This window comes from Streptopelia decaocto, assembly GCF_964273445.1.
Source record: "Streptopelia decaocto genome assembly, chromosome: 15".
Lineage (NCBI taxonomy): Eukaryota > Metazoa > Chordata > Aves > Columbiformes > Columbidae > Streptopelia > Streptopelia decaocto.
The window spans coordinates 6045678-6063159 of record NC_138670.1 but is presented as its reverse complement, the minus strand read 5'-3'; the positions used below and the strand labels follow the sequence as shown (position 1 = coordinate 6063159).

The window sequence follows — 17482 nt, the reverse complement described above, 5'->3', positions numbered from 1 at the left end:
ACAGGTGAAGAGGAGCAGGATGAAAAGCCGGCCCTGCAACCCAGGGCTGCACCCGCTGCCAGATCCCTCCTGATCCAGGGAGCTCCCAGTGCCCAGAGCCCAACGTACAGGCTGATCTCACAGACCCCAAACCCCATCACTGCTTCTCAGCAGCGCTGCAAACGCTGCTGTGCTGCCCTGAGCCTTGCTGAACGCGGACGCACCTTGCTCTCGTCCGGCACCTCGTAGGCAGATGTGTGCTTCTTCATGACGTCTGGAGCAAGGACCTGGAAGCGCCGTCGGAACTGAGTGAGGAGTAGGCGATCTGCATACCCTGGGGACAGACAGACATAGCTGGGGCTGCGCCAGCCCAGGGGCACATGGCTTGTACCAAAATATCAGGGAGGGAACCGGCAGTGGGGATCAGGGAAGTTGCCCCACAGTTCATGTCATGCAGGAGATTCCTCTGGTTCTCCCACACAGGTCCCTCTCCCCTGCCATAGACCGTGACAGTGCAGGTCCAGCCTGATGCACAGTGCTCCGAGGGAAGCATGGGGGAACCTCACCAGAGCTGTGTGCCCAGCAGCACTGCCTGCTGTGGGCAGGAGCGAGGCCAGGAGCCCCTGCAAAACCAGCAATAAACACCCAGGAGCTTTCTGAAGTGGGGCTGGCAAGAGGGAGATGATGAGGAAAGCGTGGAAGGGCCAAGCCAGCAGCGGGCAGCGCCAGCACAGCACACGGTAGCAGCGGAGGTCGGGCGTACCGATGCGGTGCAGGCGCAGGGCATCCAGGAGCTGTGTCCCCTCCAGCTGGGCTCGCAGCGTCGGCACGTCCAGCCATGGGGCTGCATCAGGCGGTGGGGGGGACACCGGCCCCTCTGTCCCTGGTCCTGGGACAAGGCAGTGGACAAAGTGCAACCGGGACCGTCGAAGCAGGTTGGTGAGCGCATCCTGCCAGGCAAGCAGAGGTCAGCGGGGACTGAGGGGACAAAGGGGCAGCACACAGTGGTGGTGGGAAACGCTCCCCATGTCCCTGCTGCAGGGTGTCTGAGCAGGTACAGCAGTCACCCCCAGAGCCCTCAGAGCTCAAATGTGTGTTAGGAACAGCTTTCGTCAGAGACGAGCCTGAGGGCCCAGTCACAGATTCTCAGCAGTACCCTTCTTCCTGATGCCCCATGTTTTTGGTTGATGGGCTACAAAATGTTACCAAGGCGGAGGGCTGCTGGGTAGAAGTTTGCTGGGGACAGCCGGGACCACAGCACGGGCTGACTGGGAGTCTATGGAGACCGAGCCTCGTCTCCTCGGGAGAGATTCAGCACCTAATTATGGCTAAGCTCTGCAGGAGTTTGGCACACTCCCAGCACGGAGGGCTGGTCCGCTCGTCCCAGTGCTTAAGAGGATTAAGGGCAGCTGAGCAAGGTGTGTGTGTAATCTGCTTTACGGTTTGTTTGCCTGGGATGCTTTCCCCAAGTGACAGCAGTGCTGGGGAGGCTTGTGGTCACCCATGGCCAGAGCAGCATCCCAGGCCAAGGTGCCCGTGGGGAATGCGGGTCCCCTTGCTAAGGGGCAGTGTGTCTAAGGCAGGGTCTGAGTGCGGGGTCAGGATACGCAGTGCTGCAAACACCCTGACCTGCACCCAAGAGGGTCCTGATGCCCCGGCGCCCACACTCACCGCCTGCAGCTTGAGCTGTGCACACACCGACCTCTTCCTCACGGCGGCAAAGCTGCTGGCGAAGGTTTTCCTGAGACAGGCGTTGCGGTGCAAGGCGGCCTGGGAGCGTCCCTCCAGCCCCCCCACGGCGCGGCAGCCCAGCGGCACCCGTGGCCGCACCAGCTCCTGCAAGGCGGTTCTGTGGGGACAGCAATGGGACGGGGCTGCGGCGAGGAACCTCTGCAGCCCAGCACCTGAATTTGGCGTCAGTGCTGCCGCAGGGCACCCAGCCATGGAGCAGAGCAGGGTGCCAGGACACCCCCTACCCTTCCATCCCTGATTCGAGCACCGAACTGGTCACCACTATGGAAACTGAAGCCCGACACAAAACGAGCTGGGAGTGTTTAAGCTGAGGTTAAAATCATCCTGTGTGCTGAGACATCTGCAGCAGCTTGATTACATTTCAATTCCAATTTAGTTTACAAGGTTCCTCAATGAGGTGGGGAAAACCCAAGCGGTCGCTGCACTGGGAGATGTCCTCAGCCAGTGATGTGTCACAGCCCTGACACACATCGGGTGCCCGACCCACAGCCCAGTGGAGCTGAGGACGTATCAGGGCCCTCTCTGTGTCCCCCATTGCCCACAGCTGCAGGAAGGGACTCCCTCAGATGTCCATGGCTGGGACCTGCTGACAGCAGAACCCACCAGCTCTGACAGAACACTGCTCACAGCAGCACCGACCACCCGTTCGCTCCAGAGCTGCTGCGATCACAACGTGTACATCTGGTTGTCAGTCAGCCCGGGGGCTCCATGGCTGGAAGTCAAATCACTTGACATCCACTCCCCCCACTTCACTAAACTCTCCGGATTCCCACAAAGCTGGGCTGAAACCTGGGGGTTTTTCCAACTTTCTTACAGTTTTTTTTCCCCAGGCAGAGCTGGACTTTGCCAATGCAATGCTGGTGTCGGCTGGTTGGTCTCGAGCTGCCCTGCAGACAGGATCTGCTCCAGATCCCATCCCCTCCTTGCCCACCCAAGGCCGGATCAGCCCCATTCCCTGGGCTGTGCACTGGGTAGAGGGACAAGCAGAGTCCCCTAGCAGCCAGTGACAAGGCCACTGCCTACCCTGGCTGGCCTCGGCCAGGCTGTGGGTCCTCTCCTCCCCATTGGGATGCCTTACAACCCTGTCCCTTCCCCACCACCAACCACCTCTGGGAGCTGCGGCAGGTTTGCGATCTCCAGCTGGAGCAACACGGCTCACGGTGGGATCCCAAACCACTCTCAGGGGCACAGGGAGCACCAAGTCCATAGCACACGCCCCTTGTACTTACACCTTGGACTGCTGCAGCACCTGGATGGCGTTTTCTGCTGAGAGGTTGAGCTTGGCTTTGCTGAGCCAGCCCGTGAGGTCGTAGCGCACAGGGTCCGTGCCCAGCTGGTGGCAGATCTCAAAGTGCAGCGCCTGCTCACACCTCCGCATGTAGCTGTCCCCTGTGACAGTACCCCAGAAGCAAAGCCCAGGGAGAGATTTAATTTGCTGCATAATTTCCGAAAGTTCCAAAGCTGAATGGTGCTGCCAAAGGGTGGGCAGCTGAGCTGAGCCGGACTTACCCTCCTGATCAGGTCCCTTCGTGGCGAAGTAGGAGCAGAGGCGGTCGAAGGCAGTGCTGTCCCCAGAGCCTGGGACCAGCACCTCCTCGTCCAGGATCCAGAGCAGCCCCTTGCGATCGGCACCTGGGCTGCCGGGGAGCACCGGCAGCTGTGGGGGAAGATGGGCTTTGGTCATGGACATCACCACCTCTGCTCAACCATGTCCCCTGCCTAGAGTGGCGTCAGGAATCCCTCCTGGCCTGAGCCAGCTCTGGACATCACCCGTGGCACCGCCGCAGTCACACGGTGTGCCCTGGGGACCGGTCACCCCAGCTCTGCAGCCAGGCTGGGAGAAGTTCTCAGGACACAGGGTTTGACTGGGAAGGGTGCTTGTATTTTAAAAACCCTAAAAAGGTCCTGGTTGACACTGTGCCCTCCCCTGCAACGCCTTGGGCTGCTCTGTGCAAAACACAGGGCGAGGTCCCACTCTGCCCTGAAATCCTCAGCCGTCTGAGCACAAGAATGCTCCAAGCACGGCCAGAGCAAGGAGCTGCCATGGGGACAGGTTACCTGGGAGCAGCTCAGGTCGATGATGGACAGCGTGGCCAATGGTGAGCGCTCTGGAAGATCAAAAGACACCTCAACATTTTCCTGGAAAACATTATTTAAAAGCTCACTTCAGTCATGGTCTGGCATCTGAAAGCCAGGAGGAAATCTGTTTGCATCATGGGGAGGAGGATGGTGCAAAGATCCAGTGCTGGTAGAGCAGCAACCAGAGACGCCTCTGTCGCGTCGTGGAGTCAGGGCCACATCTGTGGGGACCGCTGTGCCCAACAGCTCCTGCAGTGCTTTGGGGATGTCAGACAAGCTGCATAAATCACAGATATGATAATAACCGAAGACTTATCAAGAAAGCACCAAGAAAACAATGAATTATTAAATTTGCACCTTGCAGGCATTGTTTCCCAGCACGGCTCCTGCTTACGTGTGAATCAGGGATGCTCAGCAAGAGCCAGAGCTGTGATGTCTGTCCACGTTAACAGGGATGCAGGTTTGCATCCCGAGCATGCACGTGGAGCAGAAAGCAGCAGTGGAGCCTGAGTTTCTTCCTACCCAGGACACGTGTCATTGTCACCCCCACGTGTGACCCAGCTCTGGGAGGAAACAGGTCACAGGGGCTCAGGCTCACAGATAAATTCAGTGCCCCAGGGCAGCTGTCCTTAGCCAGGACTAAGCCAAAGCACGGACAGTCTGCCAAGCCTGCTGCCGTTTCAAGCTCGGCTAGTAACTGCATTTTCATCTCTAGTGAAGAGCACATATGTACTTACTTGGCGCAAGTGATGTGTGAATATTAAGCCATGGAAATTCGATGGTTTTCCCAGGGCTAGAGGTATTAAAGTAACTTCTGCAGGCCTAATAAGTTCATCTCTGCTTGTAGATTTTTTCAGCAGCTTATTTCTGCAATAATTTATCATTTTCCTTTCCATTCTCTATTATTCATCACTTGAGGAAAAATTCAGCTGCAGCATGAAGCATCCTGAGCATGAAGCCTCCTGAGCTGAACAAGCAAGTCCAAAGAGGTGCCCAGACATTCTGGCATCTCCAGGACATCCGAAATACCCAAGAGGATCCACGACTGGGGCAGTGGGGGGACAAGAGTCCCGGCTCAAGGCTATTGCTCCATACAGACCGCTCATTTCTGCAACACCCTCTCAGTCCAAGCTACTGAGTGTGCTCGGTCACACCACGGGCAGAGCACAGGACCTGCTGGGTCACAGGCAACCCCATAGCTGGGTTCTGGGAAGCTCCTCACCTCTCGGTACCTCTCCATTTCCAAAATGAAGGTCTTCTCGTAGAAGAGAGCCTGCAGCCGCTCGTGCACGTAGTTGTGGCAGAGCTCTTCAAAGGTGGCCGCTCGCTCGGCCCGGTGGTGCCGTGGGTTGTGGAAGCCCGGAGTGTCCACCACGGCGATGGAGGCCATGGAGAGGTGCTGGGAGGAGAAAGACCTGGGGAAAGAGTCCCACGCATCGCAGGGTTGTACCCGTGATGTGCCTCAGCTCTGCCCTCAGAGGTGACACTGCCTCTCCCCTGCAACATGCATGTCCCCCGCTGGGCACTGTCCCCGCAGCAGGGACCAGCCCAGCGTTGCCCGTCCCCCCCATCCCAGTGTCTGCAGTCAGGGAGCACCCACCCACCCTGGCACATCCCTCTGCTTGTCCCTTTTGCTTCACCCACCTCTGCTTTGCTCTACTCAAGCTGAGCATCTCATCCCAGCCAAGCTGCTCCTGGCCTGGCCTAAGAAACATATCACGGTGGGGTGGGATGAAATGCCACCCATCCTGTGCTTGGCCTCATCCTGGCATGCTAGTTATCTCCAGTACTACATCTTCACCCAAAAGTGTTAAGTTTGATGGACCAGTTGATTTGAAAATTGGTTAAATTGGCATGTGATGCCAACACAAATGACAAGGTGAGTCTCCAAAGCTGCAGCTGGCGGGCTGTGCTGTGCCGTCTGCTGCATTTCTGCAGGAGAAGCTGCTGCTGTTCAGCTTCTGTGGAAACCTCTAATGGGAACCATAGCCCCGAACACCTGTGATCTGAGGAGCAGACATCAAGGGGCTTATTGGGAGAAGCAGAGACGTTGTTTACTTCCTAAAATGTTGCTCGCAGCCATTTCCAGTATTTCAGATAAGGACAGCAGGGGAGTCTCACCCTGAGAAGCCTCTGGGATTGTTTTTAACGTGTATTTCAGAAACAGCCATCGCGTTGTGCTGCTTTACCGGCTGTGGTGCTGACCCTTCCCCAGCATCCCCTTGCTTCGTAGGGATGAAAGGAGATGCATTTCTCCTTTGTCGCACAGGGCACCAAGGATGTGGCACTTCCATGAAAGCACAGGGTTGATTAAAGAAACAAAAGTATATTTATGAACTGCTGGCAGATTTTCATAGCAGCACCCTCCTGCAGCCAGATTTGAAAAGATTCACATTCACCTTCAGCTCACTGAGGAAAATGGCATTTTCATGGCTGCACTGAAACATGACTCTTCATCTGGATCATTGTTTCATTTGCTTATTTGCTTTGGTGGGCTGGTGTGGAAAATAAAGCCAGGCAAAATGAAGTTGCCCATAAAGGGAAGAGGAGAGTCAGGACACATCCCAAGTTAATGCTGTTATTCAAGAGAATCAACAACATTTTATTCTTCTGTCAGCCCTCCGAGTACCATCAGCAATTTCCCTTTGGAGCGTGGTTGCGAGGAATTACAATAAGAATATTCTGCAGGTTAAATAACTGCAGGTTAAAATAAACCTGCAGCAACAACACAGAGTATTTTTGGACACCAGCTTTTATGTGGATGCTGACTCCAAGAAACTGAATTGCACATCAGAACGGAGAAAATGGAACGGTTTGGGGACCTGATCCTTACCCTGTGTTAAATTACTCCATTTATTAGAGTAGGTAATTTCAGATTTACACCACCTGAAGACAGAGGTACACCAGGCCACAGGGGATGTCCCTCACATCCCTCCCATCCTGGCTGTCCAGATGGAATAAGCAGAGGGAGGACAAGCCGTGGGGCAGGGGAAGGCGCCGCCTGCTTGGCTGTACCAGCACCAGGACGCACCCGCAGCCTCCCAGGGCTCCTCGGCAGCTGCTCTTGTGCCAAACCCTCTCACTCATGGCACCTCAATCCCCTCCTTTGTGCCCAGGCCAACACCCCATAGAAGGTCCCAAGTGCCAGCGTGCTCTCCCAGACGGAGATTTTTGTATCATCCTTTGTGCAGCAGCAGCAGCTGCCTGCTCTGTGCCTCTCCACAGAGAGCCCGGCAGAGGCTCCTCTCCAGCAGCCCCCCAGGAAGGAGCCATCACCCCAGACACCCCAGCAGCTCCATACCTGTTGATCAGTGAGACAACAGCAGCAAACAGCTCTTCATAGAGACCTGCAGCCATCCCCTCCACGCACTCCACGCCTGTCAGCTTTGGCCCTGGCACAGCAGAGAAGAGCAAACAGAGCCGTGGGATTTATTTCCAGCCTGGCTCAGCCCAGATGAGCTGAGCTGGGAGCAGGGGGTTCCCTCACTTGTGAGCAGGAGAACCCGCACGGCTCACGGTATTACTCCTGGTGAACAGGCAGCGCAGAGCCACCTGCTGCCTTCCGCTCCTCTAGAGCCTCTTCCCTACCGCGTATCTAAGAAATAACGCTATTGCCATGTCAAAGGCCAGTTCTACAAGTTCTTGCTTTTATCAGAATAACTTGCAGGGCTGTAATTCTGCCACCAAGGACGGGCTGGGTGTAGAAATGCTGTCCTTAAAGTCGGGTGACATCTCACACCCCCCCACCGCACGCATGCTGGATCTGCTTCCATTAATTAGATCCATACATTATGGTTTATAGCCTGGGTCTCTGCAGGACAATGCTGGCACAGTTCCACTCGCAGGCATGGGGGAAGGATGCCCACACTGCTGCCCTCCTGGTCTGGGGGTTTTCCACCCTTTTCTACCGAGAGCTCTCACATCACTTATCTGCCCAGGTCATATTCTGAATTCACCTGACCTTCATGTGTGACAAGGAGTGACAGGCAGGGCCAGCCGTAGTGACAAAGCAGTTGATAATTAATTAATATGAACATACTTAAAGGGACCCCACTGCTTGAAGAGCCAAAGGCTCACTGCCTCTCCTGGCAGCAGGCCCTCCAGAACAGCACAGAGCTCGACACTTCCCCATAATCCATAATAAAAGCAGACGCAGCCCCTGGTACCTGCCGGGCTCTCCTCCGGGGGGGGCAGCCCCCGGCCCCGCACCGTGACCTGCGCCAGGATCTGCTTCAGGTGGTGCTTGAAGACAGCGGTGCTGAGCTCCTCCAGGTCACAGCCCAGCACCTCGGCCGCCGTGCTGGCACACTCGAACTTCATGAACTGCTTCCTGCCAACTGGAGAGGGGGACACGGGGACAAAGGGCTCAGGAGGAGCCAGCCCGAGCAGAGCCGGGGGCAGGCTCAGCCCTGCAGGCAAACTGCCCTGCCCACTCCCACGTGCAACCCCCAAAACTAAAATAAAACAGAATAAAACGGAATCAAATCAAATCGGTCTGCTACTTGTGGGGTGTGGTGGAGAGGCGGGGGGGGGGACACTGCACCAGTGCACCCCAGTTTCTCTCCATCCCCCCAGGACTGCTGGACCAGCCCTTCCCTCACATCCCTACGGGCACATTCAGACCAGGCTCTGCCCTCGCAGACCCACTCTGAGCAACAACCCTGCGGCTCAGGGCTGGGAAATGCCCTTTGGGCAAAGAGCCAGTCTGGCAAAGAAGGCAGGAGCCGTGCGGGGGGCAGGGAGGGGACCACTGGTCCCCAGCAGCACTGGGGTACTTGGCTGAGAGGATGCAAACCAACTCTAAACCAACCCACAAGGAGAGTCTGAGCATCACCTCACTGACCATCTGCGCAGCATCACCAACCGAACGGAAAAGCTTTCTTCTCCTCCAAGTCCCTCCACCTGCACCTGCCATCCCTGCTCCTCGGGGACATCTCCTGGGCCTCCCTCTCACACCAGCCCCGCTCTTGGTGGCCACCTGGCTCCTGCGGTGTGCGGGACATGGGGCTGCCCACCCTGCACACACTCCTGTTAACGGCAGCTGCCAGGATTTTCTCAGCTTTGCATAATGCTTATCATATTAAAGGCTGTCTGGCTTGAGAGAAGTCGACAGATTTGTCCCTTGGGCAATCATTTAACATAAGAGGACCTTATTTTCTTATTTAGTTAGAAGATAGTTCAAAACTTTAAGGATCTCAAACCAATGCTTTTGAACCTATTTTCCCTGCTTTAGTGCTCCACAGGTGCTCAGAGCATCCCACCTGCCCAGTGAGACGGGCAGAGATGCTCCAAGGAGTTGTATTGAGGCAATTCAGAGCATCTCAGGAACAAGGACCACGCCACCCACTCAGGCTGCTGCTCCCAGTGCAGCATCAGTAATATTGTGCATCCCAACAGCTCCAGTGGAGCAAACCAGCAGATAAGTTTATGGAAACTGATGGGATTATGAACCAACCCCTCCAAATCCCAGCTCATCATTCCCAGTTCCAGCAGCGTTTGCTGTCCGGTCAGCTCAAGAGCCACGTTCCTCCCAGCGCTGTCAGCAAACAGGGCTGGCACGTGTTACTTACGTCCAGAAATAGCAATTCTAGCTTAAAATCAATAGGGAAGCAATCTGCAGAATAAATCCTTTTACAGATCCGGGAAGGGAAGGTGCTGTGGAGGCAAAAGCCGGAGGGGGAGCTTCACAGAACACCTATGAGAGCCATGCCCCCTTTCCCCTCCCCTTTGATCTTCTCCCATTATTTTTTATTCTGACTGAAGGAGTCCAACATCAAGGGCTGTGGTGGAGCAAACAGAGGAATTGCCTCAAAAATCCTGCTTTGATTTATTTTTGTTTTCACTTGTTCTTGTCTGATCTGGCTGGACAGAGGCTGATCCCCATCAGACAGAAGATCTCTGCATGCTGTGGCACACTGGGGAGAGGGGGGTTTGCAGAGCCAGGGCTGTACAGACCTTCCCCCCAGGTTGGGCTCCCACAGCCAGCATCCCAAATCAGACGCTCCGGCATCCCACACTGACCGTTCCAGCATTCCATGCCGACCACTCCAGCATCCTTCACCAACCACTCCAGCATCCCCAGGACAAGCAAGGGCTCCAGCCCCAGCAACCTGCCCCAGCACAAACTCTCCCCAACAGAACAATTGCAAGTGGGGAAACCATCCAAGCCCCCGGGCTGCTCCGGTGTAGTAGACATCCCACTGCTCCAAGCAGAGGGTTACAGGTCCACATTTCACACCTTCACAAAACCAAACCACCACTGTCTGACCGGCACGGGGTGTGGGAGGCTGGTGTGACACTGCCCAACGTGCTGGTGCCCCAACACACTCCTTATCCCATCAGTGCTCCCCAGATTGCACCCTCACAGTGAGCAGCTGCTGTGTGCTGAGTCAGCAAGTCTGGGGGCATGGCTGCTCCTGCAAACGCTGCTGCGCCCGCGGCTTTGCCCAGCTGCGATCTGCCCTCCCCGCAGCACCCCGGGAGCGCCCGGGCACCATTTCACACTTCATAAAATATAAACTGTGGCAGCGGCGTGCAGCCTCCTGAGTGCAATGTGACCGCTGTAAAACGCACTAGCTTTAACTCATAAAAGATAATTATTTTGGCCCATTTAATATTTAAGAGAAGTGATAGGAAAATACAGGGTCAGCAGCAGCTTCATCTCGCTCGAGCGCCCACATGTGCTGCCCAGGCAGCGGCTGAGTTTCTATCTTTTATTTCAATTTGGGAAGTGTGGGGAGCAGTAGGGATGACTGGGGGAACTGGACCCCGACCCCATTCCCATCCCAGCCCCTGCCCAGCCTGTGCTGGTACCTGCGAGCTGCCGGGACGGGGCACTCAGCATCGCCACGAGCCCCCTCCCCATGCAAGCTGCAGCCCCATTCACCTGCCTTCTCGAGTTCCCCGGCTGTGCAGGGCACACCTTGCCAGCCTGCCCTCTTTCTTCCACTTAGTTTGTCATTAAAACACTTGCACTGCTAATGGACCAAATTAAAAATCCACATTTGTTCGTCTTTATTACCCTGGGAGGGAACAGGGAGAGAGAGGAGGCTCCTTCTGCCTTGAATGGGTAATTTATTTGTCCTGCACTAAATTCTCCAGTCTATTCTCTGTTGACCCATTGCCTGATGTATGACATATTAAAGTCTATATATAACAATGGGAAGAGCTGTGTAATAGCATGATTAAAGAAATCTGCCATTCTGGCTGCATTTTCCCAACTGTTTGTAATAAAGATGTCAGAGCGCTGAACAGATAGTGCCGTAACTTGGCATGCGGGGAGACAGCCTGGGGGGCTATGGGGGGTCATAAAAACATCAACATCAGCAGGAACCCCCAAGCCAGCCCCCCGGCCCCCAGCAGCAGCAGCCGCGCTCCAGCCTGGACTCCAGCTGTTCCCAGTGTTTTCTGCTCCTGCTGAACCAAAACCCAGCCCCTGGAGCCCGTGCCACCTTGGTTTAGGTTCTTTTCCATGAAGCCATCAGGCTTCACTAGGGCAGAACTATTGCTCCTGAAGGCTGCAACTCAAGGAGCACAGAAAGCCACCATCCTACAGAAAATGAACCTGGCAAAATCAGCCGTGCTTCCCTCTACAGCAAGAAAACCTGGTGCTGAAGAGCAGAAGGCTTTAACAGAGAGAGAGAAAAATTGGCAAGACTGAGAGGCCAGCCCTAATGCGATCCTTTCCAAGAATCGTTTAGATGAAGGATGCAGGAAAGCAGAGGAGCACTTCCCGGCAGGAGCGACATGCTTTTGCTCACCCGCAGCACAGAGCGACAGCAAAGCTGGTGATTTAAGCGCACCCGAGGACATCGCTGGGCACAGCCCCGGGACATGCTCTGCAAAGGGAAAGCAAAGCTAAAACCAGGGCAGACGCTCCTGCACTGGTCCTGCTCCCTCCTCTTCACCTTTGGCGCCAGCACAGACATCACAGCCAGTGCCAGGGAACACGGCACCACGAACACGAGCAGCAATGCCAGAGCTTTCCTTGCAAACCCACGTCCTCTGTGCTTCCAGGAATCCCGGGGAAAGGAGCGGCTGCAGCGAGCAAACTGCAAAGGGTTGCACTGCGGTACCCAAAAGCTTTTCAAGAGCGAGCTGCCAGGAGAGGAACGATCAGCACATGGATTTGCTTTATGCAATTTACTGCTCAGCCCCCACCACCCCATGCTCCTGTCCCACTCGCAGCCCACATGGTACTGCAGCCCCACTGCCCACTGCGCTGCAGCCGCCCCGGCAATTTGTCCTGTGCAATAGGGACCACCCCCTGGACAGGTGTGTATGTCACAGAAGGGAAACTCTGGCGCAGCGCTAATTACAGATACACTGTTCCCTGCTCCTTTTAGCAACAGGCAGCAATAAAAAAAAAATAGGGTAAATCTGGGCACCGAGGCTGGGTAGAACTACAAAGGAAGTGTCATCATCAAAGAACTACAAAGGAAGTGTGGAAGTGTCCACATCACTTGAGAAAAGGTCAATACATCTCCGAGGCTGTAGAACAGTAGCAATAATGCGGGTTTAAGGCTTTTTTCTCAGCTCTGGTGGAAAAGTAATAAGTCACCCAAGTCTGCTCCTGATTGACATCCACGCTCAGGAAGCTGCATAATTAATGCCCACTGGATCCTGCCAGGTGCTCTCCCTCTGACGGTTTGATGGACGGCCCCACTGCTGTCCTTGGTTAAATGGCTCCAGCCCTTCGGGAAACTTTCTGTTCCATGGAGTCAAAAGGGTGTTTGAGAAGGTTTCATCCGGCTGCTCCTGCCTGCAGACCCTGCAGAGCCACGGCACCGTGCACCTGCATGGGGAACCCTGCTCTCTCCTGCTCCCCCAGCCCAGCTCACAAACCGCTCAGTGCCTCAGTTTCCCAAACAGGGCTGTTCACCCTCCTGCCTCCCACAGGCACGATGCTGCAGCGCTGGGGCTGAGCGGGACCCAGCTGGAGCACCATGGGCACTCACTCCCTGCTATGTGCTGGGGCTCTTCCACACCAGACCCCAAAATGTGCCCCATCCCTCTGCCATCAGGGATGCTGCTGTGGGAGATGATCCCCATGCACGAGGGGATGCGGGAGGGCAGCTGGATGCAGGATGCTGCCCTGGTACTGCAACCTCGGTTTGGGGGGGCTCAGAGCCTCCCTGGCCTGAGCAGCAGCTCCAGCGCCCCCTGCACTTCTGCCCTTACGGTTTTTCTCCATCCAAGGGGTTCAGGCTGCTGGTTTTGCAGCCTCTGCCCAGTGCCCAGGGGGGAATTTGCAGTCTGGGGGGACCCACGCTGGGCTCCTGGCCATGGCACACACCCCCCTGCAGCACCATGGGGCTTTCAGCGACTCACAGCCGCTGGAAACCCGGTCGCCTCTATTAAAGGCGCGCGGTGGGACACCCGCAGCAAGCAAGGAGCTGCGAGGCTTTATTTTTATCACAGTCAGCAAAATGGACAGCTTGAGAGCGAGCTGAATGCCGACCCCCAGCTGTGCCCAAAACCTCCTTCCCGGTTAAAGAGGGAATGAATAAATGAAAATATGTAATATTCTGCAGCCCACAGAGGGAACTGGAAGCACTTAGCTGAATGGGTACCTTGGATGCCCCGCTGGCCTCTGGCTGTTGGGCTCCTTTCTCACAAAAAGAGACGCTCTAAAGGCAATGGGAGATGCTGGCACCAGGACAGAGCAGGCTTTTGAAATTCAACCTTTTCTTCTCAGTGTTTTTCTAGCCGCACATGTATTTTCAACTCTCAGCCAGAGAGAGGTGGTGCTATTCCCTCCTGTTTCCCTCCTGGGCAAACTGAATTTGTGACAAGGTGACAGCCACCGGCAGGAGGAGAAAAAGCCGCATGTGAGCCGCGCAGGGACGGCAGCCGGAGCACGGCACGTGCTGGGGCCGCGGCGGTGGGGACGGCGGCGGCTGCTCCGGAACGCCAGCGAGAAAGCAGCGCCGAGGCTCCCTTTGGTGAGATTTCAAGGAGACGGTTTGAATATACAACTTCAAAGTGCATGAAAGGGGCAGGGAAGAGCTGGCTATCAGGAGGCAGGTTTAACCACATTAAAAGAGTCATCGCCCCCACTGAGACTTTTGCTCCATCCCACTTTGATCCATTTTTCATCCGTATTTCCTTTCATTTCTCCCCTTTTGTTGAAGCCTGACGGGGGAATCAATACCAGCGAGTGATGCTGAGACATGCTCTGGTTGTTAATCCTGCACCTGAGTCTGCTCCGAAGCCACAACCCTGCCTGGGCCCATTAACATCCCTATTCAAACTGAATAATTGCAACAAGGTTGTTGAATATAGCACTCGATTCACTTCTAGAGGGACTTGCAGGATGCTTGGGACAGAATATTCAGTAAGTTTGAGCAAAGCAGCTCAGCCCACCCAGCAAACTCTCTCTGGCCAACACAGAAACGGCCCCTCCAGCTGCCTGGGAGCTGGTCACTCTTAAAATGGGATAACACCTCCAGCATCCACCCTCCTGAAAACTTCTGAGGCAGAAGGAATTCCATTTCTTTGCCAAGAGCCTTATCCTACAGTTCAATCTGAGACAGCAAGTTCATTTTTTTTAAAGTTGGAAGGGCATAAGGGGAAATGGAGGTGGGGAAAGAGAACAAGAGACAGGAGGAGAAAGAGAACTCACTGTAAGTGCCGACAGCATTCATCCTTTTAAAATAATTAATAAATGATTAATGGCATAAATTACCATAAGATGTGTTATGACATGTTGCAGAGACATTTATAAATGTCTATGGCTTAGTTTATAGCAGCCTTTATGCAGCTCTCATAAATTGAAGTGTGTAAATCAATGTGGCTGTCTCTAAAATGGGTTAGAGCACATCTTAAAATAATTTATAAGGGATAAGGCAATTTCTATATGCTTGTATTAACAAAGTCTTTATAAATACAATCTTCATCCAGACTCATCCTATTATAATTCAGTTACTGTATTAGGTACTCAAGAGATGATAAAATTATTGCTACCTGAAGTTGTCCCTTTGCAGTGTCATCAGGGACAATGTGCCAACACGAGTTACCTCCCCTGGTCCTTCCCAAAGAGCTGGCACAAGGTGACACCGTGCAGCCCCTGTCCTGTCTGCACATGGCCAGGGGACAGACCCGGAAGCCCCTGGGGGACGAGACACCAACACAGAGCATCACCCAGCTCCTCCATGGGCAACAAAGTGCTCAGCGCCACCCAGGCTCCAGCATCACATCGTGAGCAGCACATACGTGAGCCCAGCACCGGTCACCGCTGGGACGAGCTCTCTTGCCCTCCCCTAACCCCAGCACTGAGACAAGCTACAAGGAGAGGCAGGACCTCCTGTACCTTTGCAGGCACCGGCGGCTCCCAGGTGGTAGATGCCGGCCAAGACACGCCAGACCGCCGCCTGCTCCTCCGCTGTGATGCCCAGTGTGCCCATGGCAGCCTGGAGCTGGGCAAACGCCACCGAGGCTTTCTGCTTCTCCTCGGGCTGCAGGGGAAAGAGCCAGAGGGGAAACATCACCACCTCTGCCAGAGCATCACAGGCGCTGGGGATGGGGGACAGATGGGTACACATGTGGGGAGTGCAAAAGGCATGTGAAAAGGATGCATGTCAGCAAGGAAAAGACAATAAGGGGACCTTAGGGACAGGTTGGATAGCACGGGGTGAAGCCCCTGGCAGGTTCCTCAAGAGCCTGGGGTTAGGAGCAAGGCTGGGTACATCTTCTCATCATGCAGCTAACCATAATCCCCGCTTTGGGAGTGCCTACAGTGACATTAAGCAGCAGCTCAAGATTGTCACTTGATATCTTCTCACTCTGGCATTTCTCCATACCTTTGCAAATGGCTTGATCCCAAAGGAATTGCTCTCTGACACCTGATGCAAGTGCAGCATCGTTCTGCAAGCAGTGACAGAAAATGAGACTCAAGCTCCCTCCCCATCCCACACTCCTCATCCTCCCCTGCCCTCCCTTTGGGCAGCATCTCTGACACCCAGGGAGCCCCTTTGCCTTTACAGTGACATCTGAGTGACCTCATTGGGAATGGCTCCCGTGGTCAGAGAGGTCTCAAAAACCAAGCTGCTGGAGCAAGCTTGGGTATAAAGCACAGGGGACCCTCTTGGCAACGGGGGTACCCATCAGCTGAGCCGCCCGGTGCCACGGGAGCCGTGCACCCACCTGTGTGCTGCATCCAGCCCCGCCAGCATGAGGGAGAAGATGTTGAAGTTGCTCTCTCCAGGGGGCTGCTGGGCGACACGGAACCTCTCCAGGAGCAGGGTCTGGGGGGAGCAGAGCCAGTGTGAGCGCAGCGCCCTGCCCCCATGTGCGGGCAGGTGGCCAGTGTGCAGGGTGTCCAGGTCTGGGCAATGTGATGGCCCTCACAGAGGTGCCACCATCTCTATATAAGCCAATACGTGGTTTTGAGCCTCCAGCCTTGTTGAGGTTGTTTGGTGCCAGCGGTGACACCAGGAACGAGACCCTGCTGAGCCAGGACCCTCCCAGTTGTCCCATCCTCCCAGAAGCATCCCAGGATGGTACCAGTGGTCCAGAGAGCGAATGCTCCCAGGGGCACGTTCCCACTCCTGGACAAGGATGGCCACGCCATGCCCAGGGTGGGGAGGACAGCAATGGGGCAGCCATGGGGAGCTCTGGTGTCTCCCAGGACACGGCTCAAGCCCCCTTCTCCATCAGACGAGGCTCAGGGGAATGGGCAGCTCTGATTAACGTGCCTTTGCCTAACAGCCCTAATGGCGATAAAAGTCCCCAGATGCCTCTGCTCACAGCTGATGTGTGAGGTGCTGCTAATGAAATGCTGAATTATACATTTCCTCATGAACTTTTCATTCCAGGGCTGTTCTGCAGTCCCTGCCAGGGGAGGAGGTGATGGGGACCCTGCCACGCAGCTGACAGAGCTCCCGCTCAGCTGTGGTTTGGGGCACCTTTGGTCCAGAAGCAGAGCATCGCTCCTCTCGTGCCCAGCCTGGCTGGGAATGTGGCACAGGGGCTGCTGACCCCCGGGTTCAGCCACAGCCCTCCCGTCTTGCCAGGTACCTGAAGGTGAGCAGCGGTGATCCGGCCGGTGGCACTGAAATCCAGGGACAGGACCATGGAGAAGCGCGTGGAGCTGCTGCTGTGGCCGGTGGTCACTGACCCAAAGGCTCCCAGGACTGTGAACATCGCCTGGATCTTCTCCACTGCAAAACCAGCACCAGCAGCACCCTGAGGCCCCCTGCAACACTCCAGTGTCACCGGGAGCAAGCCAGACCTCGTCACTGCTGCACCCACACAACCTCGGGGCTGCAAACAGGCACAGGAGGAGCTTCTCCTCCCAGCTGCACCTTCACCCGCTCCTCCCAGCATCTGTCCCACTGGACAGGGACTCACAGCACTGGCTGGGCATGAGTTTAGCACCCTGCAATGCAAGAGCACGTGTGTGCTGGCCAGGGTACATGTGCCACCCTGCTCCAGGCCATTCATCAGCCCTTTGCCAAGTGCATGGTGTACCCAGACTCGCCCAGACCTCCAAAATCCAAACCTGCCCTCTAAAGCTACCGATTGCTTCACAGCGCTTCCTCTCACGTCACTGGTAACTTGATCACATGGGAAAAGTGCTGCCCCAAGCATGCAAGTAATTCCCTTCTGGTGCTTACTCGGGTGTTTATCAAAATAGCAAAGCTGTTGGGTCTGGGACGGGTGAGAGGCAGTG

General features: G+C 55.4%; 1 protein-coding gene across 4 annotated transcripts in view; it reads right to left on the bottom strand.

Moving 5' to 3' along the window:
- Positions 1 to 17482, bottom strand: part of MYO18B (myosin XVIIIB) — a 60944-nt gene that overhangs the window by 37799 nt on the left and 5663 nt on the right. For all 4 annotated transcript variants that reach the window (XM_082066567.1, XM_082066569.1, XM_082066568.1 and 1 more), the window contains exons 9-21: positions 16828 to 16970; positions 15955 to 16055; positions 15612 to 15675; positions 15122 to 15266; positions 7977 to 8147; positions 7112 to 7202; positions 5033 to 5225; positions 3790 to 3870; positions 3241 to 3388; positions 2961 to 3120; positions 1651 to 1828; positions 743 to 929; positions 204 to 313 (exon numbers count right to left, since the gene is read on the bottom strand). In XM_082066567.1, coding sequence (XP_081922693.1) covers positions 204 to 313; positions 743 to 929; positions 1651 to 1828; positions 2961 to 3120; positions 3241 to 3388; positions 3790 to 3870; positions 5033 to 5225; positions 7112 to 7202; positions 7977 to 8147; positions 15122 to 15266; positions 15612 to 15675; positions 15955 to 16055; positions 16828 to 16970 — 1772 coding nt within the window. The remainder of the gene's footprint in view (positions 1 to 203; positions 314 to 742; positions 930 to 1650; positions 1829 to 2960; positions 3121 to 3240; positions 3389 to 3789; positions 3871 to 5032; positions 5226 to 7111; positions 7203 to 7976; positions 8148 to 15121; positions 15267 to 15611; positions 15676 to 15954; positions 16056 to 16827; positions 16971 to 17482) is intronic.